At 37.4% G+C, this 27,144-nt stretch overlaps 2 protein-coding genes across 4 annotated transcripts in view; one reads left to right on the forward strand and one right to left on the reverse strand.

The window, feature by feature from the left end:
* Positions 1-3,510, reverse strand: part of LOC139935739 (uncharacterized) — a 35,837-nt gene extending 32,327 nt beyond the window's left edge. The window contains exon 1 of the mRNA XM_071930295.1: positions 3,500-3,510. The gene's annotated coding sequence lies outside the window, so the exon portion shown is untranslated. The remainder of the gene's footprint in view (positions 1-3,499) is intronic.
* Positions 1,792-25,764, forward strand: LOC139935738 (mothers against decapentaplegic homolog 5-like). 3 transcript variants are annotated; one of them, XM_071930290.1, is made up of 6 exons: positions 1,792-2,059; positions 5,889-6,389; positions 15,350-15,571; positions 18,852-18,962; positions 19,641-19,862; positions 21,185-25,764. In XM_071930290.1, the coding sequence occupies exons 2-6, from the start codon at positions 5,990-5,992 to the stop codon at positions 21,583-21,585; spliced, it is 1,356 nt and encodes a 451-aa protein (XP_071786391.1). In that variant the 5' UTR covers positions 1,792-2,059; positions 5,889-5,989; the 3' UTR covers positions 21,586-25,764. The 3 variants fall into 3 exon arrangements, with proteins under 3 accessions (XP_071786391.1, XP_071786392.1, XP_071786393.1); XM_071930291.1 differs by having other exon boundaries at positions 1,792-2,052; XM_071930292.1 differs by having other exon boundaries at positions 1,792-1,889.
* Positions 25,765-27,144: the final 1,380 nt, after the last annotated feature.

Genomic DNA, 27,144 nt, shown 5'->3' on the forward strand with positions numbered 1-27,144 from the left:
CATGCTAGAAAAGTGCAAAATTTAGCGATGCATGTGGTGGGACTGCACGTCAACAGACACAAAGTCATCTTAGGCGATTTGTGCAGTAAACTACCAAGATCAAGAAATATCATTCCATGAAATGCTTTAGCACAAAATAATCTTGCTTAGCCAAACAAGCTAACCAGCCAAAATCACAGTGACCATTGCTGCGACTGGTATACCCCACTAATTTCTCGCTTAGCAAAGAGTTTGCCAAGCAGTATTTATCGATTTTTTCCCCATCCCACACAATGTTATTAGGCTTTATGAAATAAGGCGCTGTAAAGTTAAACTGATATGACACTAAAACATTCATTTGGAGAATTATATTTTGTTTAAGAACATGAACAGAGAACAGGCTCAAACTTTCTAATTACTGTGAAGGGATGTGTTGGTATTTTTAATTTTGTAATAATTTTAATACCAGCAAACTATATTGCCCCCTAAATGAGCATAATGTTGCAGGCTACACTGAATATTGAGCAATTTGTGCCATTTTTAGGGCTAGGCATCTTGTCACTTATAAAAATGGAACTGTAAACAATACGGAACACTTTTACTTCTTTAGGGGGGGTACAGTATGACTTGCCTGGAAAATATTGCACTTGGGAATTGTCCACTTTGTGACGAAACTGAACTTAAATAGGTCACCACTTTGTGAAAATACACAATTTTTTAAAATAAAATTAGTGGCGACTAGAGCCCTACCTACTCTTAGTTCTAGGAGTACGGCCTAGCCTAGTAAACAATCACCACAGAGACTATTTTCATGAGTTCTACCGTTTAAATCTTACGAAGCTTCCTCCTTGAGCACTAGATCTTTTGGACTCCTATGATTATACCCTTATTATCATTGTATACAATTTATTTGTTTGTTCAAAACATCATTATATATTACTTTTTTTTCATTCAAAATGTTTGATTATTACACTTTTGTTGAACATGTCAAAGACTAATAGCAAACCCATAGTCACTTATGTGACCTTTATAATATGGAATAAACCCATTATAGCACCTGTAGTGGTCATCTGATGAGCCACGTAACAAAAATATGTGACATGAATTTATTTGATTCACTGTGAACCTCGGCTCTCATTAACTTTCCTTTAGGGTTTCAGTAAAAATGTGAGAAAGGAGGTTTGACTATGGTTTTATATACCATGCAAATGCACTAAAGTGAATAAATATTACGAGTGTAGGATACTAGCGAGCAACCTCCAAACATCCAAGTTAATTAATTAAATACTTTCACAATTATTTGGTACTGTTAAACAGTTCAAAAGTTTAATTATGCCGAGTTGCAATCAATATTTCGATTTACGTAATGTCATATTAATACAGAGGAGGGCGTTGGTCGTAATGGTTGGTGTTTTAAGTTATTGATTCTTGAACAAAAATTCTCCCATCTGTACTTTATTTTTGTTCAATTCACCTTGTATGTTTTGGACGCGAGGTGGCGTCTGCCACGACACTGTCGTCTTGCTGTCGCCAGTAACAGTGACGTCACCAGTCTAGCTGACAGACGGATCACCGTCCTAGAGCAAAGGTTCAGGAAATAGGGCAACATTCATGTTCTTATTCTACGTATCAACTAGATTGTAAGTTTTTGTTTCCCCCTGATTTACTCAGAAATATAATCCAATTACTCATGAACATTAATTTAGTGTAAGTTTTTTTTATTCTGATAGAGAATAATGTGAAAAGTAGAGCGCGGAGAGATAAGTTGAGGATTAATTACGCTAACAGTGGCAGTCTTCATGTCGCCAAAATTACTGTTCACATCACACAGCATTGAATGCACACTGCATGCATGCTATGTGAATGCCGAGTGCATCGTCTGTGTACATTTTCACCGCTGGGTTTGCGAGGTATGTGTATTTTGCATGCATGAGTCACAGTCCGACGGGCTTAGCACACATTCGAATGCCGAACAATCCCTAGATATTCCAAGGTTTTTAGTTTAAACCAAACTACAAATTGTATACATGAACCGAAGACTCCACTAGAATATCGTTGTTTAAGTTTTCAGATGTACGTGGTGAGTATAGCTCCTTTTGATTTATTATCAAATAAATTCTTGTGGTTTCTATTTTGTTGTGGGTAAGTGAAGTCGTCGTACAGTTTTACCTTAGTTAGTGTAGGTTCGGTTAAAATATGGCTGCCGTGATGTTGAATTTGTATCTAACCCCTAAAGAAGGAACACTTTCTTCTGTCATCGTTGCAATTAATGATACGATTTCCAGGTATTTCTTGAAGCACTGTGTGTCCTTAGAATAGAATGAATACAGCTGTACATTCATGTAGCTCATGTCAGCAATAAACACATGCATTGATTTCATGTCTTGGTCATTGACTGAAATTGTTCAGTGAGCGGCGAGTGAATAATGAGAGAGAATTGATGTAGATTTCTACCTCCATTGTGAGAGCAATCAGCATCAATATTTCTGGTGGTAGAAATGCATGGATCACCAAATACATAGATATGTCATAGATACATCATCATCATTTAGCAGACGCAACAAAGATTCCATGCACAATGTCACGCCAGAGGTGTTTATCCCTCATCATGTTTGGAAGATCCACGATTTCAGCCTCCGTATCTCTCCCGATCATGCCAATGTAGTTTAGTGGTCGAGGTCCTCTATTAGGACACGGCAGTCTCCAATATAACACGTCAGGAATGACCTGGTCTTTGGCATGAAAGCATAGTTGCGATAACGTAACCCTCCTCCCGACGCCGACGGCAGCCAGGCCGGAGGATTACGAGATTCGGAAAAGTTTTCGTATGGCGCCACCACTTTTTCATTCGATATGAAATAATATAGTATCTAATTTACCTCAATGAGATATCCCTTTTTGTAAAAATGCGTGAAAAAGTGGTGGCGCCATACGGAAAGTTATCCCGAGATTCTTTCGAGCGGCAAATGACAGTCTGGTCCAACAGGTATATTTTCGACAGCTAGTCACCAGATTTGCCCCAATTTTACTACTTTCAAAAATCATGACACAAATTCTAAGGGCATGAACTTAATCCTCAATGTCTAATGAACACTCAAAACACAATTGAGAAAATGTTTTGAAGAAAAAGGACAAAAACTTACCAGATCCCGGAGCGAATTCCCAGGTTTATATTTTGAACCTCTCGCATCGCTTTGCAAACGCTTTTTTTTTCCCGTTTGGACTTAACCATTCTGTGAAAGGGGTGTTGCAAGGCAGTGCTGCAGTGCGTGCGCGCTATAATAATGAGTGAACGGTGGGCAATGTACGGACAGCGCGCACGCACTGCCTTGTAACACCCCTTTTACAGAATGGTTTAGTCCAACCATAAAATAAAGCGTTTGCAATGCGATGCAAGAGGTTCAAAATATAAACCTGGGAATTCGCTCCGGGATCTTGTAAGTTTTTGTCCTTATTCTTTAAAAACATTTTCTCGATGCCATTGACAGTGGTGTTTGAGTGTTCATTAGACATTGAGGATTAAGTTCGTGCCCTTAGAATTTGTGTCATGATTTTTGAAAGTGGTATAAATGGGGCAAATCTGGTGACTAGCTGTCGAAATTACACGTGTCGGACCAGATTGTCATTTGCCGCTCGAAAGAATCTCGTAACCCTCTGGCCTGGCGGCCGTGGGGAGGAGGGTTACGTTATTGCAACTAACGAAAGCAGTGACATATAGATACGATCATCTACAAACCCCACACCTCACTGTACACACACCAGGGTTGCACTTATCTTTTTAGTGACTGGCCAGTAGAACCAGTTGGCTTGTCATTTCACCAGTCCATCACCCTTTTCCCTATTTCACTATTCATTTTTAAAAGGATCGTGTTTTGTTACTTCTAGAACTATTTCGGTTTCGGGCGGCTATCGTCTCCCTTAACCTCATAGGTTTATATCTCTCTCGCGTAAAACGAAGATTTGCTTGTTTGGATTACTATGATAAACGCAAAAATGAAATTTACTCGACATTTTTCAATTTGATCGAGCGGGTCACATATGTTTTGTACACAAAGCACGGATCGTATCCGCCCTCTCGTGACCTACTCTCGCAAAATTATAATGAGGTGTCTGCAAATTGTTGGCAGAGCAGTAACTCGTTCAGTCGATGGGGACTCCGAAAGTACGGTAAGAATGTATCATTTTTAACAATTTTTTGAGATTGCGGAGTAGATTCTCTGGTCGCCCCCTCGGACAGTGAGATATCAAAGGACACATATAGCCTAATTTTGGTGAGATAAAAAAAAAGGAGAAGAGAGATTTGTGATTCAAAAATTCATTGAACCATCATCGTTTTATGCGCTGAGAGTTGCGCTGAGTGTTGCTGACTCGCTCGCTGCCACTACGATCACACCTAGACCGTCCAATGCTGCCCAAGTTGTTTCTACTGTACTTCGAAATGAGTGCCAACTGTGCTACGTTTTTTTTTTAACGAAAGCAGAGATTTCACCACGATGCTATAGTCATGTTGCTCCTATGATGGCCTAACCCCTTCCCACTACGACTTTGCCCTGCTTATTGTTTTCAGTTACTCGACTCGCTTATTTTGAACACATTAAAACTAAGTGTGGGGAGAGAACGCAGCTTACAGACCCAGGAGATCCCACCTTGACCAAAACAGGCCCATGGAGATCCTCCCACATTTTGCCCATGATAAGCCTGGCTTTCGGCCACTTTTCCATCGAAGTAAAAGTGGTGTATATTTCATTGTGAATGATAGTATAGAATCAGTTTCAAATATGTACCATCTGTACACACCATGCACTCTTTCAAGTTGATTATGAAAAAAAAAACAATGTCACAAGCAGCAACTTTAGTAAAAACAATATATTACGTTAACTGAGATAGTTTGTTTTACATCTCGACTAGTTAGCGTAAACCCAAACGCTTGCCACAGATTCTCTGTTTTAAAATTGCGTAAGAAACAAGACAATTTTTGTGTTTTTCTTCAAATTACAAATTTTAGCAAGTGAAGCTAGTGGGCAAGATTTAAGACGCTGGAAAGATGTGTTTTAATAGTGAAAAATCTTTCAATGTCCAAGGTTTTTCAAAGAGTTGGAGGGAGTCCAGAGAAAGGTTGGCACCATATGTTGAGGCTATTACATGTGTCTTTAGTTGAGATGATCTCGACAGTGATGGTCAAAGACTTTTTCCTATTGTATTGAATGTAATTCTAAATATCTCCCGATTTGTTCTACAACATCTCCACGATTGCAAGATGCAAATACAAGCCGCGGAGCTTTTTGGTGGCATGAAAATCAGTTCATAAGCTGCGACTAATATTCAAAACGCTTTGGGACAAGTTTTGTTTGTAATAATAATCGTGATTGACATGATTATGAGGTGTTAATGACTTAGAGGAAGACATGTAAGGATTACAATGACTTGTGTAACGCCCATACTTGGTTAAGTACCAAGGATTACTAGACAGGAAACCATAACAATTTTGTTGCTATCCTAGGGACCGTTACGGAACTACCTCAAATTACTTAAACCAGGCTAGATTTGTAGTCAACTCTGTTGGGATTGTATTTAACAAGGGTGAAGTATTCATGGGATTGAATGGGTTTGTCATCGCTTCTTAACATAAGACGAGCTTACTCACTATAAATGCTGATGTCATCCTTTTCGAAGGAATATTGCCTTGCATTTTTCAGTGAACAGCTTGTATGTTTGATTTTTCCAATCCAAAGAACATAGACCTTTTAAAATACCAAAGAAAGTACAATGGCTGAATAGTATGCATGAATAAAGTTTTGTCATTTTTAGGTTTTAAAGGTAAGTTGATCAAGTGTGTACAAAAAAATGGTGTGATAACATAATTTGCTGATCAATAGTTAATTAAAACTGCTGTTTTTGTTCTATTACAGTATTCAACAGATACAGTTTCCAGCCGTTCTAAAGGAGCTTCCACTAAGGGCTGTGTGTAGACTTTGATTAATTTGGGTAATAGTGCAGACAATTAAGCACAATGTCCATGGCCAGTCTCTTCTCCTTTACCAGCCCAGTGGTGAAAAGACTCCTGGGATGGAAACAGGGCGACGAGGAGGAAAAATGGGCAGAGAAAGCTGTTGACTCCTTGGTCAAAAAGCTCAAGAAAAAGAAGGGTGCTATGGAGGACTTGGAAAAGGCACTATCTCGTCCTGGAGAAGTCAGCAAATGTGTCACAATACCTCGGTCTCTGGATGGCAGGTTACAAGTCTCGCACAGGAAAGGGCTCCCTCATGTTATTTATTGTCGTGTTTGGCGGTGGCCGGACCTCCAAAGTCACCACGAGCTGAAAGCGTTGGATGTCTGCGAATATGCATTCGGCAAGAAACAGAAAGAAGTCTGCATCAATCCATACCACTACAAGAGAGTAGAGAGTCCAGGTACCGTACATACATTGTTTCAATTCAGTCTGTAGTTTAAAATTGTACACTATATTAAGTAGCTGCATGACTTGGGCTAATGTGTAGAACACGTGTACAAACTGTACACTAAGCCTGAGCTATATGGCGGCTGTAAAGGATTCGGGTCCTTTTTAAAAGTGTCCACAGATTTACATTAAACTTGCAGGGTTTGAAGATAATGATAGTGGAAAGCTTCCCTTCAAATATTACTAACTGAGGTTGTGTAGTTTTTAAGAAATGAGTAAAACAAGTCACAAAATAATTTTCGTCTTAGGAAGACGAAAATTATTTTAGCATGTAAAATCCCATTAACCAGTTATGATATTATACCAAAACCATAGCATAACTGGTTAATACATTTTTACATGCTAAAACTGAGAAAAAAATTATTTGTTTTAAGTACTCATTTCTCAAAACTACAGCACCTCAGTAAGTAAAATTTCAATGGAAGCTTTCTACTATCATCATCTTCAAACTGTGTAAGTTTAGTTTAAATATGTGGACATTGTTTTGTGTTAGGAAAAAGTACATAGACCCTTTAAAAACAAGTTGTCGTAATCAGGCCTTGACCTTAAAAGGAAAAACGGGGTTGGCAGTGTTGCCGTTGACTTCTTCAGAATTCCAGGTGGCACCAAGGCTAACTCACGGGGCACTGAGTCGAAAATTATTAACCTTTTATAGCCCCAGAAACCATACTTAAAACACACAAACCATATTTGTTTGACAATTGATGTGATGTGATCAAAACATTTCATTTCCCATCACAACATTTTGACTTTGACCAATCGCCCGCTAAAAATATTTTTACACTGTGAAATAATCCTACATTTTTACTCACATTTGGTGACCAGGCAACTAATTTTTTTTTTATCCTGATGCTGGCATTTTTTGAAGGGGCATTATGGCCAACTCTGCAGGGCATCGTAGCCAATGGCTGTGGTTAAGATCAAGGCCTCTTAAAGCCTGGTTCATACTTCCTGTGAATGCTTTAGAATGTTGACGTCACAAATTTGCAACAAATAATTTGCAGCAGTTGACTTCTGCTCGATTCTCTTGCGAATTCGCAGCGAATAACAGAGTTAAAAACTGAGTTGTATACAAGACTTGGCATAGTCTCTTGTATGTTTTTATCTGAATGTGAATCGGAAATGGCATTTGTAATAAAGCAGGCACTTTTGAACAGATTGCAGGTGAACTTTAGTGTAGGTCTTTAAGTGCAGGCTGTCTTAATTTCATATGTAGCTACATGTAGCTACTAGCTACTAGCTACATACCTGTATGGGAGGAACATTTATAAATAGATAGCTAAGTGAAAATTTAGGCAGCTGGGTGCTGACAGTTGCCTGAATAATAAAATACTTTTCAAATTACAATTAGGACCCTGTGTCACGAAAGGCATCGTGACAATTGATGGGAAAAGGTGATTATCTGCTTGAAAGTAATCGAGTACTGAAAATCACCAATCAGTGAGAATTAATAAATTTGTATACAATGTTTGTAGATTCAACAATAATACTCGTAACACTCTGCCTGTTTTTGTTAGTTGTCTTCAAAACAGCTCTTTAGGGGGTCAGGTTGCCCTCAGCAATCAAAACATGTCCATGTACCTGGAGTAAATGATAAGCAGGTCGTGGTATTGTGAATCAATGAACCCATGTAGTGTGAACAACAAGTATTATTTAAACTTAGTGAACCTTTAATGACGTATGCTTGTAAAAGAATGTCAATGATTGTTGATGCAGTACTGCGCAGTAGGACACTAAAAATGCAATTGATATTTCTCCTAAAACATTATCGTTGGAGATATTATTTTTACTGCATAGATTTTGTAAAATCACTTATAAAGATTTTATTTAATTCATCAATGCAACCTATAAAAGTTTGAAGCATAAAAACCTTTGAACGATTGATGGAAAGCATTGTGCTGAAGTTCCGAACAGATAACACATTTGTGCAAATGTGTACCAACTATTACCTTGTTCAAGTAAGTTTATACAGGCCCCTATTAGTTAATTAATATTTGTTATCAAAATTTGCGATGACAGATTGTAAAAATAATATTTGGGAATAATAGCGAGGTGGTTTACCTCTTTAAATCCCCTTAGAAAACCAGTGACCATTGTGCAACCTTGAAATGCAAGAATGGATCCATAGGTTGCTCATTAGGTGGCTAGCTGTTTCTTGGAACCAAGGTTGAATGTCAGTTCATTGCTGTGCGAACAAGGTCAGACACAATTGTTTCGCACATTTCAATAGGCTGTTCAGTTGATGAAATTCTGTTGAGATTAATGAAGGATGTTTTAGTAAATTTAACAAACAAGCTATTGTAATTTTTCAAAGTATTATTACAATGTTAATGTTCAACATGATAAAAACAAAATAAAACAATGCATAGCATTATAGACTGCAGTGTGACTGGTCATGAACATGTACCTCTATGCAAAAATGACAACATGAAGAATATGAACAGCTGTTTAATGCTAGTGACATTAAGCAATAAAGAACCCTCCTATTTCTTGGAAGTATACGATGGTGGAGTGAGTTGGAGCATAGAGAAAGGTTGGAGGTTGACTTGGTGTTCTGGCTGTGTTTTTTACTACTACTACTACTAGCTGCATGTAGAGTAGTGGGAGGAGGGGCTTTGTATTGAACTTCAACGTTGAATTGTCAAGCAGGAAGTGAGTCATTGTCTCCACAGTAGCATAAGAGCATTGTATGTAGGGTTTATTGTTGTATTGTTGACAGGTGTTTGGTTGGGGTTGAACTTATTAAGCTGTCAAAACATCAGACACCAGACAGCAGTGATTAGCGCACAACATTGCGTGGGTGTTTTAAAAAAAACATGTATTATCAGAGATGAATTATTTTCATTTCTAAACTGGTTTGTACTTCTTTACATAAACCACAAGCCTCTGGGTACAAGTATAGTGCAGTAAAGTACACCAAAGTACACCTAGCATTTATGCAGTGTACTGAAGCTGTGAATCATCACTACATGCAAATACAATTAAATGTAGGCCTAATTAACGTCATACACAGTCTGGCCATACATAGTGTTAATGTTGGGGTGTTCTGTTTTTGTTGGGGGGGGGGGGGGAGGGGAATCAGCAGCCAGTTTGAAATATTATCAATGAAAAGATACATACATTACAACTCATCTTTTTTGTTTCCCTTCCTAAAAAACAAGAACAACTACAACTTAATAATAGCAAAAAACTTATAGGCCTTCATATGTAGTGAACTGTTTTAAAGAATTTATATTTGTTACAAGTTTCAATTAGTCAGGAATGTTCCGTTTTGTCAAGCTAAAACATTATGCATGGGATGCCATATTAAAAGTCAAGTCAATTTGTACAAGGTTTACAAGACACATCCGGTTACAAAGTGCTTTGCTCCTTAGGGAGGAGGCTCCTGTCTGTCAATTGTGGGACAGGACATGGATTTCCTTATAAGTCAGGAAAACATCTAACAAACGGGGATCTATTGGCCTCATTTACATTCCTAGTACAGCAGACACTCTCCTAAGGAAAGAAGATACATGTAAAAGGAAATCACCAATGACCTTTTGGAAGCACAAAATAAATACTTGGGATTATAGATATAATGACAACAGAATGCATGTTTTAGGAAGGGCAGGAAAGCAAGTCACACTTGATCTTATGTGTAGATACAAAAGCTGCAGATTTGTTATTGAAATGTTTGTTTGGCTTGTTTGCAAAGTAGTTGTCAACGAAACATTTTAAATGTTGTTAAGTTTAATGAAAACATTTAAACATTTGCAATGGGTCAAAATTAACCTGAGTTTTATCGTGGCAACTACCAGCTAGCATGAGAGCAACCAAACCTAATTTCAGTAGCTTTTTAAAACTAAATAAAAAAAATTGAGAAAATTGTTTTTTAAAAAACAAATTATTTTAATAATTGTATGTATACACGTGAAACATTTTTGAAATAACTGTCTGATTGGTTGACTCGGTATTCTGTACTTGCTCACAAACAGCGCAGAACTGGTCCTCACTGCCAACAAATTAATTACGTGCTTTAATTTGTTTTAATCTACTTGTGATGGTGCATCTTTTAAATTTATTTTTGTTTATTCCTCTACATGTAGCCAATATTTAATACGCTTATTACTTTTATGAATCCACTGGTCTCAGAATTAGGGTCTGCTAAAAATTTCAAACGGTTCTTAACACAATGCAGCTAAAACAAATTATCCGAACAAAATTAAAAACACTGAAAAAAATAACGACTTGGATCAAAGTGAACAAAATTAGCTATGCTGGTCTTGAGATTGATCACTGGGCAGAGAGAGAAACTTAATCTGGTGCGATATGTAGCGTACACGTATGTATTGGAATTCTGTTATGTGTATCACTCAGTGACCTCATATTGGATCTATACTAAATGCTTCAAGCCTCTTTCTCTTCACTAATCACAATGAGTCATACACTACTCTGCTCTGTGCCCCCCCCCCCCCCCAACAAAGATGTACACATGATGTATCTCCTGGTACTAGCGTTATACTGTAGAGGAAGAAAATAGATTATGCACAATGGACCATATTGAATAACCCCTTTTGTGCTATAAAAGTCGCCATCTTGTAGTTATAATAATATAATAATAATAAATTATATTTTATTATAATAATAATAATAATAATAATAATAATAATAATAATAATAATAGTGGCCTCTTATAGAGCGCACAGGTCCGTCGGGCATGACGCTCATGACGCTGTATAAGCAAAATAAAAATACAATTTATACAAAAGAAAGTACAAACCGTATGTTAATGCGTACACCAACAATGTGTACATCAATGAAGTACGCAGCACAGCACAAGAACGCACACCATCACGCTCACAGACGCCGTGTTTTAGGGCAGATATTAGAATGGTGACGTATCTAAACCCAGGGAATAATTTCGTCCAACATTTTTTTATTAGCAAGAAATTTAGACTACAATTTTTGGGGTCACACTAAATGCCAATATTGAGTAGCAGATCCTGTGTTTTTGAGTAGCAATTAAAGCATTTTGTTTAGTATTTTGCTCTGCTATACGAGAGAAATCGTTCACTGAAACCAATGGAACTAAATTTGTCTAATTTGTCAAAATAATTAAATGGTTTCACGGAAAATATCATTACTGGTTGCATTATCGAAGTATACATTGTAATGTAAGTTGATATGATACACAAAACTGTCAAGATGCAAAATCTTGATAACATTGTAAACTCATAAACACAAGTTTTTTAATTCAGAAAAACATTGTTATTTAATACTTCATTAGGATTTTTAAGATTATAACCTGACTATAAGGGTTGAGGATTATTGTCTCAGTTTTAGTTGCCATACTTTTATTAAAAGACTACGTTTTCTTTAAATACTAAGGCTGTCTGTTTATGGTTTGACAATAATTACTTATTGCCTCCATGCCCCTGGTCATTGCTTTCATGCCCTTGCAAATGTTCCAGTTATAAATTCCTTTTCTCTGATGGAGATGCCATTTTAGCAATGAAAAGCTGCCTGGCCAACACACGTACAGTACGGCTTCTTACCGTTCTACGATAGAAGTATCTAATTCTCTTTGCATTGAGAACTCTCCTTGGATTTAGTTTCAGGTCACATAAATTTGAATACGTTTAAGTGAAAAGTGGTTTTTATTTGTTCACTTGATCGCCCAATTTATGATGAAAGGTAATAAGCAGCAAGTGTGAAGTACATGTAGCCTTCAACATTGTGGTTTTATTTATGTAAATGCAACAAAGAAATTATAAAAAGTCGTTGATCTAAAATTGTTATGTTTATTTGAACACATAAAACAAATATGGTCTATGTTTGAAAATGAATGTTTTGATACAAACAGATTGTTACGACTTTGATTTCCAGGAAAAGCCAAAATTTATGTTAATAATTACAGAACATGATCAACGTTTACTTCAAAAGTGTCCATGAACAGTTAATCCCCATGGATTGATGCTTAATGATCCCCAATAATCCTGCCACTGTGTAGCGTTATTGTCTACTTTGTTATTTTCCAAAAATGACACGTGTAGGCCAGCCATTTGACACTTTACAAAGTAACAAGCGTGAAATTGGCAACCTAGATTTGTCGACTTTCGTGTGAACAGGTTGTATAAAAGTTGTAAACAAACAGATGGGCATATGGTTCATTGATCATGGAAAGCTTTATTATGTTGTGGTTATTTTTACCTTTTCAATTAGAGGGAACACAACAAACTTGATTTCCATATGCAGTGAACAACCAGTAAATTTCTTCCACAACCTAGATTTGCTTCCCGTTCGTGTTTACAGGTTGTTGAAAAATGTAAACTGACAGGTTGACATGTTTTTCATTATTTCCTCTTTTTAATTAGAGGGAACGCAACAAACTTGATTTCCATATGCAGTGAAAAAAACAGTAAATTCTTTCCACAACCTAGATTTGTTGCCGTTCATGTTTACAGATTAAATCAAAGTTGTAATCAAACAGATTGACGTATTGTTAATTATTTCACCTTTTCAATTAGAGGGAATGAAATAACTTGATTTCAATGAAGTGAACAAACAGTCGCTTCCTACCACAACCTAGATTTGTTGCCTTTCATGTTTACAGATTGTATAAAAGATGTAAACAAACAGGTTGACAATTTTTTTCATTATTTCACCTTTTCAATTAGAGGGGATCTGAAATAACTTGATTTCCATATGCAGTGAACAAACAGAAAGTTCTTTCCACTATCTGACCCTTCCATCTCAAAGTCCCAGACATTTCTTAACATCTCAACCCATTGGATTGCACAATCCAACAGTTGATTACGAAGCTAAGAGCGCCTAGCAAACACCCCAATCTGACCCCTGTCACTTTATAGAAGCACTCATACTGGCTCGTATTTCAGACTAGCAGCCATTTTGGCACCAGTTTATAGTTACTGTCTGCCCTCTCTTATTGACATATGCCCCTCCAAATACATTTGCCCTCCTTTTGCCACCACCACTCACACACAGATTTCTTTCACTGGTACATTCAGGCCTACTGGAAAGAAAAACAGATGTAATTATTCTTAAGTTGAGGAATGTGCAGTATTTATTGACTTCAACCATGTACAAATTGTCACCTGTTAATAGTGGTACATCAAGTAAAAAAAGAACTAAATGATTATAAAAAGTTTTGTTATGACAACAACAAGGAATTTATGTAGATACTTGACAAAGACTAAATGCTGTAGTCTTTAAGTTTTAAATGTGTAAAACTACATGGTGCAATATAATTTGAAATTGAAGAAAATTGGGGGGGGGGGGGTGTTCTCTGATGCCAAAGGTTACTTGTACAGTAGTAGTGTGCTAATCAGATTTCCAGCAAATAGATTTGGTTGTATCGGGTTATCAATGGAAACATCTTAACAGCTCAGTGTTTATATGCACAGAGGGTCATAGCAATGCTCAATACAGACATTATGGAGTCTCTCACCCATACAAGCATCCCACAAATGTCATAAATTGATGCCTGGGAATTTATGCCCCAGTCCTTGGCACATTTTGTTACCCAGTGCATGAACTCTTGGCAATAATTTTAGCCATAAAATTTCCCAATGATGGGGGTTTGCAGTGTTAGCAGCTACCTTGGTGTCTATTCAATTTGTATTTGAAGAGATTGAGATTATCTGGTGGTAGTCCTTGAGTTTCTTCATTAATCCATGTTGTGTGATTTGATGATTGAGCCCATAGTGCTTTACTTTCTGTCAAACAAAACCTTGAAAAGGTGTTACAGTTCAGCAAGAGTTGCTTTAACTTCAGCTGTAATAAAACTAGAATAAAGTATGTTGCCTCAAACCCTCTTAAATTAATTGCTCTTTGTTGAGGTAAGGAAGTGTCTGATGTTGTACCAGCAACTTGTAGGTCCATACTCATCAGTATCTTATAGACGATGTGACCTGTGACATCACATGTTTACAGGAGCCTGGACTTCATGAAGGCACGATTTGTACACAGCTCAATGGAAGATAACATAAAATCTTATTTTTTATGGAGATTGCACTGTCTAATTCTTATCAACTTTTAATATGGTTAAAGGGGGCACATCTCAAAACTTGTCCAGCTTTTACTTTCATAACTCTTGGATTTGTGTGGAAATTATGACACAAAATGTCAACTTTCCCATATGACCGGTGAAGTATCTTGCCTGCCAGAATACTCAAAGAATGTACAAGGTCACACTTATTGTAAACAGAGTTCACATGGTCTATAGAGGAGGTCCAAGGCAAATTAAGTTTTTGAGGTACACTCATTGTCTCAAAGAAAGTGTTCTCATGGAAGTGAGGAAACATTTGCAAGTCGTTAACCTCACATTAATTTTTTTTTTAATATCATTTTATTTTCTACACTTTCAGAGCGAAATTTGAAACATGATATCATCAAACATGGGTTTTTAAATTCCAAAGAGGAATTTTTGCGCCAATCAAAAAGGTCAATGCCATTTTGACTGAATATCAACTTGATTCATGAATAAAATGATTCTCTGCGCAAAAATGTACAAACACTTTATTTGAAATGTGGTGTCATCGTATGTTATTGGATTTCAAAATTTGTTTTGCTTGAAGTGTCTCAACCACAGAACCATTTTACACTGTTTTAGTCTAAGGTAAGAGATTGTGCTTGAGGATAAAACATTAATACCGTCTTGATACATGATATATTATCGCCAGTCAAAATCTGACAAGTGACCCAGTTCCATTTGTATGATACAATAATCAACTGACAAATATTTTGTGATATTTCTTGAACCAATTATATTTTACATTTCCCCATTCATCTTGATTTTTGAGTATTAGTAATAAACATTTTGAATGCTCAGAATTTGAATCCTGGTGATACATTGAATCACTGTATCTGAGAATATTCACCGATCTTTTACTCCTTTTTTTTTTCTCATTTCAGTTCTTCCACCGGTCTTAGTTCCACGCCACAGTGAGTCGGTTCCATCCCACAGTTTGTTGCCGTACCGCAGCCTTCCGGATCCACCCTATCCTCACAATGCCACCTACCCGCAGAGCTTTCAGCAAGGCAACCAGGGACTGTCCCCTCATCACCCAGGCTCACCAGGAGGACCTCAGTTATCTCCCGCCAGTTCTAGCCCTAGCAGTCCGTATGGTGTTCCTGGTGAGATAGTGTTTGCTTTAGCCCCTTTCACACGAGAGCAATTTAGCAAGGGTCCCTTGCTAAATTGTAGCTTGGTTGTTAAATTTTACAAAATGCACCTTGTGTGAAAGGACATTTTGTTTGAGTGTCCAGGGTTCCTTGTAAAAATCTTGTCCAACATTGCTACATTGTGTCGGATGTCCGGACCTACGAAAAAACTTAATAAGGTGACTGTAATCAAACATGTAAAATGACTTGCTTTGGCACTATGTGCCGATAACATTTGAATTCCTCAGACTATAGAGACAGTTGCTATGTCAAATGGTCTGGGGGAAGCAGGGGTTGCCCTTAACTTTTTTTTCAACTGGCCAGCAGGACCAGTTGGCTTGATTTTTCACTGGTCCGCCAGGTTTTTGACTGGTCCGTCAAATTTTTTATATGTTTTTTTAACTAAAAAAATACTGTTGTATACCAACTGCTCGATTTTTAATCGCCGCTATTTCAAAATTTAACATGAATTGCAACGTCAACTTAACTGCACTGGAAGCCATACTTTATTTATGTGTACCAAGTTATTGTGTTCGTAAGGGGGCTCTCTAATTTGAGAGTATTTTTTCTTTAAAAAAAGTAATAACAATAATCTTATTAAAATTAAATTAAAAACAGGTCAAATTATTTGTGAGAGCAAATTGGAAAATTTAACATGATCTTTATTTAGGTAATTTTTTAGTCTACGGTTTATTGTAAGCATTGGACATCGAAGTATTCTCAAGTACGAAGAACATTTGTATGAATTTGTTTTTATTGTTTTACTTAACAAAAAAAAACACTTAAAAACCTACTGTTAAAAATATTAACTTTTTATGTATTGCCTTCAAATCTACAGTGGGGAGGGTTACCGTGCGATCGCTTAAGTTATTTTATCATGTATAAACATTGCCTGTTTGTACTTTTAATATTAAGTATTCATAAACACAATACATCGTACCGATAACCGAAGTTCCCAAAATCTTCCCACTTTCGTCCAGAAAAAAACAACAACAAAAAGTAGACATCAAAATAGTTGCAACATCCATGGAGAAGCATAAGGCGTTTTACGGTATTTTTTTAATTATGTGTACGGAATGGTCGGTGCCGGCGTCTGTTTTGTGAAGAAAAAATTAATTTAAAAGCAGCAAAAACAACTGCGCCTTTGTTAAACCATGGAGGTGTTGCATTCGAGAACCCAAGTATTTCTTGAAATTTGAACCCGCAAAAAAAACCCCGAAGCAACCGCGCATTATATTTGACCAATAAAACCATGGAGCAAAACTAGATCGCCCACCGATCGCCCGCAAAAAAAAACAAGCCCCAAATAACAAAAAAATTAAGCAAAATCAGGACGGAAGAACCATCCCAATTAAACACTCCTTTTTGCTCATCCAGAGTATCCTTACTTTGTAATTTTTGTTCAATGAAGCCTCACCGTCACGCTCGTTTTTCGTAAACATGCTAGACTCTTTTCCCCACACGGAAATCTGCTCCGTTGACGACGACCATGCTGCTGCTGACAGAATGTGTTTTGCTTTGTGGTCTTTTGTCAAGGCGATTGAAGCTAGCTTTGTAAGCTATCGCGTACTTTCACCAATAGAGGGCGTCTATTCTCACGCTATCGAATATTCTGAAACGCCCTCTAGCGATCAATGTTTCTTACACTTTTTGGCACACGTGAACTACATGTAATACAAAGACTACAAGCATTTGCGTTGCATGATGGGATTTTGCGCTGTGTGTACATGTGTATGTGTTATCGTGGGAAGTTTGCCAGCGTTCAGCGGCACTTCGGGTGATTTTTTTACGTTTTATCCAAACCTTGAGTGAATGTTTTTATGTTTTATTCGAGCCTAAAAATATTTAAATAATAGTCATAGTTCTGTAGTACCGCTGCCGATATTTTTGACTGGTCAGCCGGACCAATTGGCAAGGTGTTTCAGCTGGTCCGCCGCGATTTCTACTGGCATTTGGCCAGCGGACCAGCGTTAAGGTCGAACCCTGGGAAGTCTTCGCATAGCAATTTCCAGATGAGCAAACCCTGGTACCATTGTGCAAAACACATCCATTCAGAATTGTGTATGGGTGTTCACTGTCTCTTACATAAATACGCAAATGGCTTATTCTGCAGGTGTTGCTAACAACTGATTTTTAGGACAACTCAATTTATCTTCAAAAGGAAATTTTGGTCTTTGTTTGTGCATTATGACAAATAAATATAGTGGGATTTTCTCAATCAAGAAAGATACATTAACTACAATGTACCTCAAGTCTTCCTTTGCAGGCGAAGATAGCACAAAAACGAAAAGGGTAGCACGAAATTGAGTAGACTGCTTAAGCATTCTAGTTGAATGTTGATGTTACCAGCCTAAATTAAACAAAGAACTATAAACTTTAAGACGATTTTTCTTTCGCAATTCAAACACACTGTTACTTTAGCTGGGTTTCAGCACATGAAAGGATTTTTGTCTCCAGTTTGAACTTAGGGAGGGGGCACCCAAACCTGAGATGCTATTATGTACTCGATCACTTTCAGACAATACTCGATGGGTTATTCACAAATCCATAATGCTGTCATCTGTGCATTTATACATCTGGTCTTATGGCCTGGCTGGCAGAGACTAATCCTGTCTGGGACCAGTTTGAAGTCAATATGGCAGATACATTGATGATTTAATAATGCTGTTGTATGTACTGCTGTCGTCCATAGTGATCCATCATGTCATGAATGATTGAATAAATGATTGATATACACACACTTCACTAGCACTAAAGATCTCAGACATGGATCATCAGTCTTGGGTTCCATGAGTGACTTGCCATCTTTGACAGGTTGACGAATTGGGGTCAGGGAACTTTTTGAGATTTTATTTTGAACACTTTGATGAGTCTGCTGCCCTCTAGTGTTGCAGCAGGATGTTATTATCTGCAGATATTGTCAATAAGCCTTGACGACTTATTGATTGTTTACTACCGTCGGCGACTACCGTTATTCAACTACTTGGTTCATCGTGCCGCTGCAACAACTACAAAAATAGTCGCGACAACCTTTTTGGTCAACCAAATGTGTCGCTCACGACTATTCACAACAAACTAATTTACTTACGAAACACAATAAGACATCAGTGACACATCCTTTAATTCTAGTGTCAAAGTTGCGGCCATTTAAGGCCCGACTAGTCGAGTAGTAAATTCCACCCGTCGCCCAGGCCTAATTGTCATCAAATAATACTATAAAGTACAAAAATAAATATTGTTTTATTTTTTGCAGCTGATACACCACCACCAGCATACATGTCCTCTGACGATGGAAACACTAATGATGGAACACCTATGGATACAACATCATCACAGCCTTCAAAGATCAACATCAACTTATCAGGTAACTCAATGGTTCAAATGGAAACTTAAATAGCAGACAGAATTGGAACAGAATTTCTTTCTGCTGTAATATCAACATGTTGAATTGAGGGGTGGAAATAAGAGCTAAATAAAAAGCTGGACAATTGGTAGGTAGATGTACTTCTGTGAAATTATTTTGAAATAAAAAGGACAACACCACTTTTATTTTATTGACAAATAATGTAATATTTTATTGCCATGTAAACTTTGTTTCCTTCAGGGATGCGACCCAAAATATCGTTTGACTCATCCGGCCAGCGAGTAAACAAATATTTAAAGGAAATATAATAGTTTATGTTTGTTCACCTCCAACAAATTCATTTTTTTATTTTATTTTCCAGAATCTCAACCCTGTTCCTAAGATCATGCCTGATACTTTACGTAGGCAACAAATGCGATTGCCTCTATGCCCCCAGGTCATTGCCTTGGTGCCCAGGAATGCTCCAGTAGAAATTTACAATTTCCTCTTAGAGTGCCCTTTACCCTAGTGCCCTTGCCCTTCATAAGCGAAGCATACATGCCTGTTAGAGGCTGATTTTTCTTTGATGCAGGAGATTTTTTTCCCTTGTGCTTATGTTGAGAAGACTCAAGATGTATGTAAATTGTTAATCATTGCGTTTGACTACATTTAACAGAGCCATTTGTTTTACACTTGCAGATGTACAGCCAGTGACATACACAGAGCCCCAGTGTTGGTGCTCAGTAGCATACTATGAACTCAACAACCGTGTAGGGGAGCCCTTCCATGCTTCTAGCACCAGTGTAATTGTAGATGGCTTCACGGACCCCTCCAGTAAGACAGATCGATTCTGTCTTGGCTTGTTGTCCAATGTCAACAGGAATTCCACCATTGAGAACACAAGGAGACACATAAGCAAAGGTAGTGTTTGATTGCTAGTACTAATATACTTTAAGTTATTAGGTGAGGTTAATAATAATAATATCGAAGTCTTATATAGCGCACGTATCTACCAAAACAAGGTACTCAAGGTGCCGAGTATATACAAACTTTCAGAAAGATAGTGATGAATTCTGAGACCCAATTATGTAGCACCTTATAATGGTTTACAAGGTGTTACGGCGCATACAGCAGCCACAGCCAGGAACACCGGGGTGCACCCCTTCTCTTTTTGATAAGTGCACTGAGTTCTTTTACATGCGTTACAAAACACATAGGACCATCGGCTTTACATCCCATCCGAAGTTATTAGGTGAGGTTGGGCGTGATATGGAATTTATCTAGTCAATGAGCCTGATACAGACTTTGAGACTAGACGTAGTGTGTATCACACCCTAATCTGAACCTAATAATGTTTTTATCATACCATAAAACACTTTTATCCCCGACTGTGAAATAAAACAAGGAGAACACATACTTTCAGCTAACAATAAACATCATTTTGGGTTGTGTGCCACGACCGTTGGCAAACGTTGGCAACTTTACGTGAACATTTTTCTGAGGTGTTGGCGAGTGGTTTTTAATATGGCGGACAAGCATACGGTATTATTTCTTTGTCACAAACATAATTACACTGTTTTATCGGTGGTTGATAATGAAGATTTGAAATAACAAGTTAAACTTAATTAGTTGATGTAATGATGTACAGAAGAGGACTACATACAGCAAAAACAAAGTTTGAAAAAATACTACGTATGGTGCAGGCCATCTTCATTTCAGGGCGCCGCCATATTGACATTGCGTAGTGCGCACCAATTGTTCCAAAGATACAAAACGATTGCGCGAACAGTTGCGATATGTTTGCACGAGTGGAACGCACCCCTGGTTGGCTCAGTGGTTTCTTTCCCTGCCTTTCACCTCTGTGGAACCCATTCAAACCCCACCTCAGATCAGAGCCTTGCATGGGTATTGGATTTTTCAGTCCTTATCCGATTGCATGGGTTTTCCCCATTAGAGGTGTTCCTCCGACATTGAAAACGGAGCATTTTCTTTTCTCCACCCTGTTGTTTGTGCTAGTTGTGCTTTTGGGTGTTTAATACATAAAAAGTGGTTTCTTTGTTAGTTATGCTTGTGAAATTGCTACATCAGACGGAGCCAGTGGAGCCTCTGTAAATACTATCTGAGTAAGAGTGAGGATTACAGGATGACTGGTGACAAACCACTCAAGTACATGCACATAAGTTGCATCTCATCAACTCGGTTTCGACAAATTATTATGACAATTTTTTTGATATGGCTTGCAGGTGTCCATCTGTACTATGTGGGTGGTGAAGTGTATGCAGAATGTCTGAGCGACAGCAGCATCTTTGTGCAGAGTCGTAACTGCAATTACCGCCACGGATTCCATCCGACCACAGTCTGCAAGATCCCGCCAGGATGCAGCCTGAAAATCTTCAACAATCAAGAGTTTGCCGCTCTTCTCTCCCAGTCTGTCAACCACGGCTTTGAAGCGGTCTACGAGTTGACTAAGATGTGTACCATTCGTATGAGCTTTGTTAAGGGATGGGGAGCTGAGTATCACCGCCAGGATGTAACCAGCACACCATGTTGGATTGAGATTCATTTGAATGGCCCGTTACAATGGCTGGATAAAGTCCTAACACAGATGGGTTCACCACATAATGCCATTTCCTCTGTATCATGATCACCTGTAGTTCCCATGGAGAACAGGGTGTCTGGTACAGTATCTATTATACAAAGAGGGATGGGTTAAGGTTGTACTTCAGGTAGTAGCTTACTATAACAGATTCATTGCAAACTGTAAATAATACAAAAAATGTGTGCTCTCTATGCATGCAAAATATAGTTTGCAAATTTTGAATGTGGAGAAAAACCAATATCTTGACCATAACTCAAACCGAAAATAATGGGAAAAAACTTTTAGTGAGGTACGTTTTCCCACAATGAGTAACTGCATCTACAATTGATGTGTAATAGAATATTTCCTGAGTGAATTTACGATGTAATCACGTACCTAATTTAAGCCAATAATCGTACAGACCATTTTTTAATCGTACGGCAAGACACATTTTTTCTGCTTAAACCAAAGAAGTATTGTTTTTAGATGATGACAGCTTTGGTTATTGTAAATTGTCAAAAGCTTTACCAAAGTCAATCAAATGATACAAAGACCGAGAGCACATGCTTGAGTAGAAAGCCACTACACACTCAAAAAATTAAAACTAGCCAAGAAAAGTTTCTCACTTTTTCCTTAACAAAAATATTTTCACGATAAGAAATCACAATTTTTTGTAACTTGCTGCCGACCTTGGTATAAGTAATTACAATAATATTCATACCTGTGATAGACATGCACAACCTACATGTATCTACATGTAATATGGACCGTTCCAGCTTTCCACTAAGCTCCGCCCACCGCGCAGGTGAGCAAGATACGTGTACAAGCACTCCCAATGACATTCTGCACGATTCTGCCGCGCGTGCCAAATATACGCGCACGCATGACCGAGTTTGTCCGACCACAATCATTGCTGTGATTGGTCAAAATGGGTGAACGCACACAGTTTGATTGACAGGCCGGATCGATCCATTGGGAAAACCTGTCACTGGATAATTCCTATTTAAACACGTTCTCCTAGTATGCCCTAGGGGTCGTTTTTTTAAACAAAATTCCAGATGATTTATAATGCGCCATCAATGGGAGACTTTGGAGATGCTGGCGGCAGCAGATGCTTTGAGTGAGCATGCGCGCACATGCTCAGTGCTGCGCATGTAGGTCTGAGCATGACACTACTGGCGAGAGTTGTCAAAAAGTACCGCCAAAAGTATCCCATTATTACAACTGCTTTGAAACAACACTCTTTTAAAATGGACAAATGCATATCTGCCCTTGTCCATTGAACCACTGCAGTGCACCACACAACTCTCTTAATGAAATAATAGTATCATTTATATGAAAAGAATGTGTTTCATCAGTGATTGTGGAATTTAGATCTGCATATAATTATTGGTTTCAAGATGAGCATTTGTAAGTGGGAGTGTTAAAGTGTTCAAGACTGCAATGTAGACTTGGGTGACTAGTATAATTTACTACTCGACTAGTTGTGCCTCAACAAGTTGCTACTTCGACACTAGGCGATTAATTTTGAATTGCCATGATGCATTGCAGTAAATGTTTGCTGCAGGCGCAAATAGAGTAAAACAAACGCTGAAAGGATTGTGTCACTGATGTTTGATTGTGTTTCATAAGTAAATTAGCAGCGACACAATTGGTTCACCAAGCAGGTAGTCGCGACTAAATTTGTAGTCGGGGCGGCAGGATTAACCGAGTATTTGAAAAACAGTAGTCACGACTTGACTAAGCAATCAAAAGTCCTGACTTTGACACTAGTTGCACTAGTCGCCCGGGCCTACAAACTTTATCTTCATGTATTTGAACTGCTTACGTTTACTTCATGTTCTTGTCAGCTGTCGATTTCACAAAGAGTTAGGTCTCGTCTTATCTGGAGTTAGGATGAGTAACTCGTCCTAACTTAGGATTAATCTTAAGGTCTGCATGCTACAGTGCAGGGTTGGGACTCGTCCTAAGTCATACGATTAATCCTATTGTTAGGAAGAGTTTTGTGAAATCGACGGCTGGTTCCTCTAGGATAAATTCTTGGCCACATAAGATATATTTCATACTATGTATCTTTTATAATGGTAAGTCAGTGATTGAAACCAGCACCTGGATTCACTAAAATATTCACCCTTAATTGTTTTAAATCCTATACAAACTTATTGTTATCTAAAACATTGTAATGTAGGTCAAAATTGCCACTGTAAAATGAGACGTTATTTTCAATTGCTGACATAAGTAAATCTTGCATGTGCCCTTGAAATACATGTTAGTAATGACATAAATAGCCTTGCATGTATTAAGTAAGATTTCAGTTGAATTAAGGATTGTGTAACTGCCAAAGTTTGTTTCCTACAGAGCCCTTTGACACCCTGTAGTAACCTTAAAAAAAAAAAGGACTTTTGTTTCTAAAGAAACATAAACATTTGTTTCTCTTCATTTTATTTATTAATAACCTTTTTTTTAGGGGATTGGAAAGGGGGGAGGGTGGTTAATAGACTTAAGTGGTAAACAACGTAATTTATTTTTTAGATGAATGTAAGTGATAATAGCCAACTTTATTTTTGCATGTTCTTTTCAACATTTTATAAAACCAGTATCCAAAATGCCTCTTTGAAATTTTGATGGCATACTGTTCTCAAGTCATAACACCTTGTTATTTTAAGATAAAGTTGGCAAAATGTAGTGTATTTTACAGGTTGTTTTATTTCCTGAATGTTAATAACTGTGTTCCAGTAAAGTCAGTGATGTGTAACTCATTATGCCCTCCATGGATGTAACTTATTATTCAAACTGTACAAATTAATATACATCTAAAAATGTTCATGCTCACTGCAAAGCAAAAGCAAAATCATTCAACAGAAGATGTGTTCAAACTACATGGAACGCTAAAGGGCACTGGACACAGTTGGTAATTACTCAAAAAAATATATTAGCATAAAAACTAATTTGTTAGACAAGAAACAGAGAGCTGTTGAAACAACCCCCTATGTAATAATGTAGTTTTTGAGAAAGAGGTTTTCTCACTAAAATATTTGAATCTGAGAAAGACTTCAGGCCTGAAGCCTTTCTCAGACATCTGAAAGCACACAAATTTGTGAAACACAGGTGTTTATTTTTTCATTATTTTCTCGCAACTTCAATGACCAGTAAAGCCCAAATTTTCACAGGTTTGGTATTTGATGCATATGTTGGGATACACTTAGTGAGAATACTGGTCTTTGACAATTACCAAACGTGTCCGGTGCCTTTAATGTATGAAAGACTGCTATGATAGTCTGATTTGTTAACTAGTAAACCTGGATTATTTGTATTGTTAAGAATTGTTTTGCATATTTTTTTCCTGTTGGACTGTTGGAAAGTCACATACTCCAACTCATATGAATCACAACTGACTTAAAGAAACAAAAATGTTCTGCCAAATAAGTGTACAGAGATTAGAATTTAGTAGGATTTCATTGTTCGTGTAAATTGTAAGGTGTGTAAAGACTGGATGGGAACTCAAACGGCCAAACCGTTGCAGTAGAAGGGAAATATTGAAACATTGAGAATACTCCCCGTTGCAAATCACCTGGACCAATTTTTATAGAGCTGCTTGTTTGATAAGCAAATTTGTGTGCTTACTGCAGCAGAAAAATTTGCTAAGGTGTAAGCGTATTTCACAGGTTAGCGAGAAAATGAGGCGGCAATCTTGTGAATCCACCATGGATTTGCATTGTCATGAATTTTCGTGCAGTAAGCACCAGTAGGTTAGCATGCCTTTTCATGTGATTACGATGAGTAACGCAGTGCTATGAAATGGAAATGGCGCAGTAAGCACAAAATCTGCCGATAAGCAGCTCTATGAAATTGAGCCCCGGCATTATCAGAATATGGGATAAGGGAGAAGACCACTTCCTTTTTTTCAACAGGAAGTTCCCTTATTTCAATAAAGAAAGTTTTAGAAAATGACTGGACTGCAATTTAATATCTATATATTTCCATTAGTTTATAATAATCTACTGAATGTTGAGTTAAAGTGTTCTCAACTCTCTGAATCACTCGTTGATACAATAATTCTCCTGAGAAAGTCAACACAGCCAGGTCGTAGTTGGGATGACAATTTTAAAAGCTTAGCATAAAATGGTTGTCCGATTGTAGTTTGTGAGCAGTTTGTCAGGTTTTTTTCTACTGCTGTATGATAAGTAGCTTAGCTCAGTCCTGAGATTGGAGCAGAAATAAAATTATAAGTAGTTTACAAACGAATTATTGGCTCAATTGTCTTAAGATTTGTATTTTTGACCCGTTGTTTTCTTGCGTCAGTCCAATAATTGTTGTCTGCACTTTTAATGTATCAGACCAAGAAGATGGCTTCCCATTAAAGGCAGTGGACACTATTGGAAATTACTCAAAGTAATTGTTAGCATGAAAACTTACTTGGTAACGAGCAATGGAGAGCTGTTGATAATATAAAACATTGTGAGAAACGGCTCCCTCTGAAGTGACGTAGTTTTTGTGAAAGAAGTAGTTTTCCATAATTTTTTAGAATTTGAGGTCTCGAAATCAAGCATCTGAAAGCACACACAATTTTGTGTGACAAGGGTGTTTTTTCTTTCATTATTATCTTGCAACTTCGACGACCAATTGAGTTCAATTTTCACAGGTTTGTTATTTTATGCATATGTTGAGATACACCAAGTGAGAAGACTGGCCTTTGACAAATGCCAATAGTGTTCAGTCTTTAAAGGCACTGGACACTGAGTAAGTACTCAAAATAAGTGTTGGCATAAAAACTTACTTGATAACGAGCAATGGAGAGCTGTTGATAGTATAACACATTGTGAGAAACGGCTCCCTCTGAAATGACGTAGTTTTCGAGAAAAGTAATTTTCCATAATTTTTTAGAATTTGAGCGTCTCGAAATCAAGCATCTGAAAGCACACACAATTTTGTGTGACAAGGGTGTTTTTTCTTTCATTATTATCTTGCAACTTTGACGACCAATTGAGTTCAAATTTTCACAGGTTTGTTATTTTATGCATATGTTGAGATACACCAAGTGAGAAGACTGGCCTTTGAAAAATGCCAATAGTGTTCAGTGTCTGTAAAGGCACTGGACACTGAGTAAGTACTCAAAATAAGTGTTGGCATAAAAACTTACTTGGTAACGATCAATGGAGAGCTGTTGATAGTATAAAACATTGTGAGAAACGGCTGCCTCTGATGTTACATAGTTTTTGAGAAAGAGTTAATTTCTCGCTCAAATAATGTAAGACTTCAGCTGAAAGCACACAAAGTCATGCAACAAGGGCGTTTTTTCTTTCATTTTTCGATGACCAATTTTTCACAAGTTTATTATTTTATGCATATGTTGGGGTACACCAAGTGAGAACACTGGGTTTTGACAAATAATACCAAAAATGTGCCAGTGCCTTTATACAAAATAATTTACTGGTATTATATGCTGACTGATTGAAAGGTGTACGTACCCCATGCTGAAGAAAACAAAATAGTGATCAATCTTTTAACTTGGAATTTAGCTTGCAATTGTACTAGTCTGAATATCAGTTTTGTCCCAAGAATTTTCTGTTTAAATGCTATTTAATTTGAGAAAAGAGAAAAACATCGCTAGCTGTATGGATTTAG

Source organism: Asterias amurensis, chromosome 4 (genome assembly GCF_032118995.1).
Source record: "Asterias amurensis chromosome 4, ASM3211899v1".
NCBI classification, from domain to species: domain Eukaryota; kingdom Metazoa; phylum Echinodermata; class Asteroidea; order Forcipulatida; family Asteriidae; genus Asterias; species Asterias amurensis.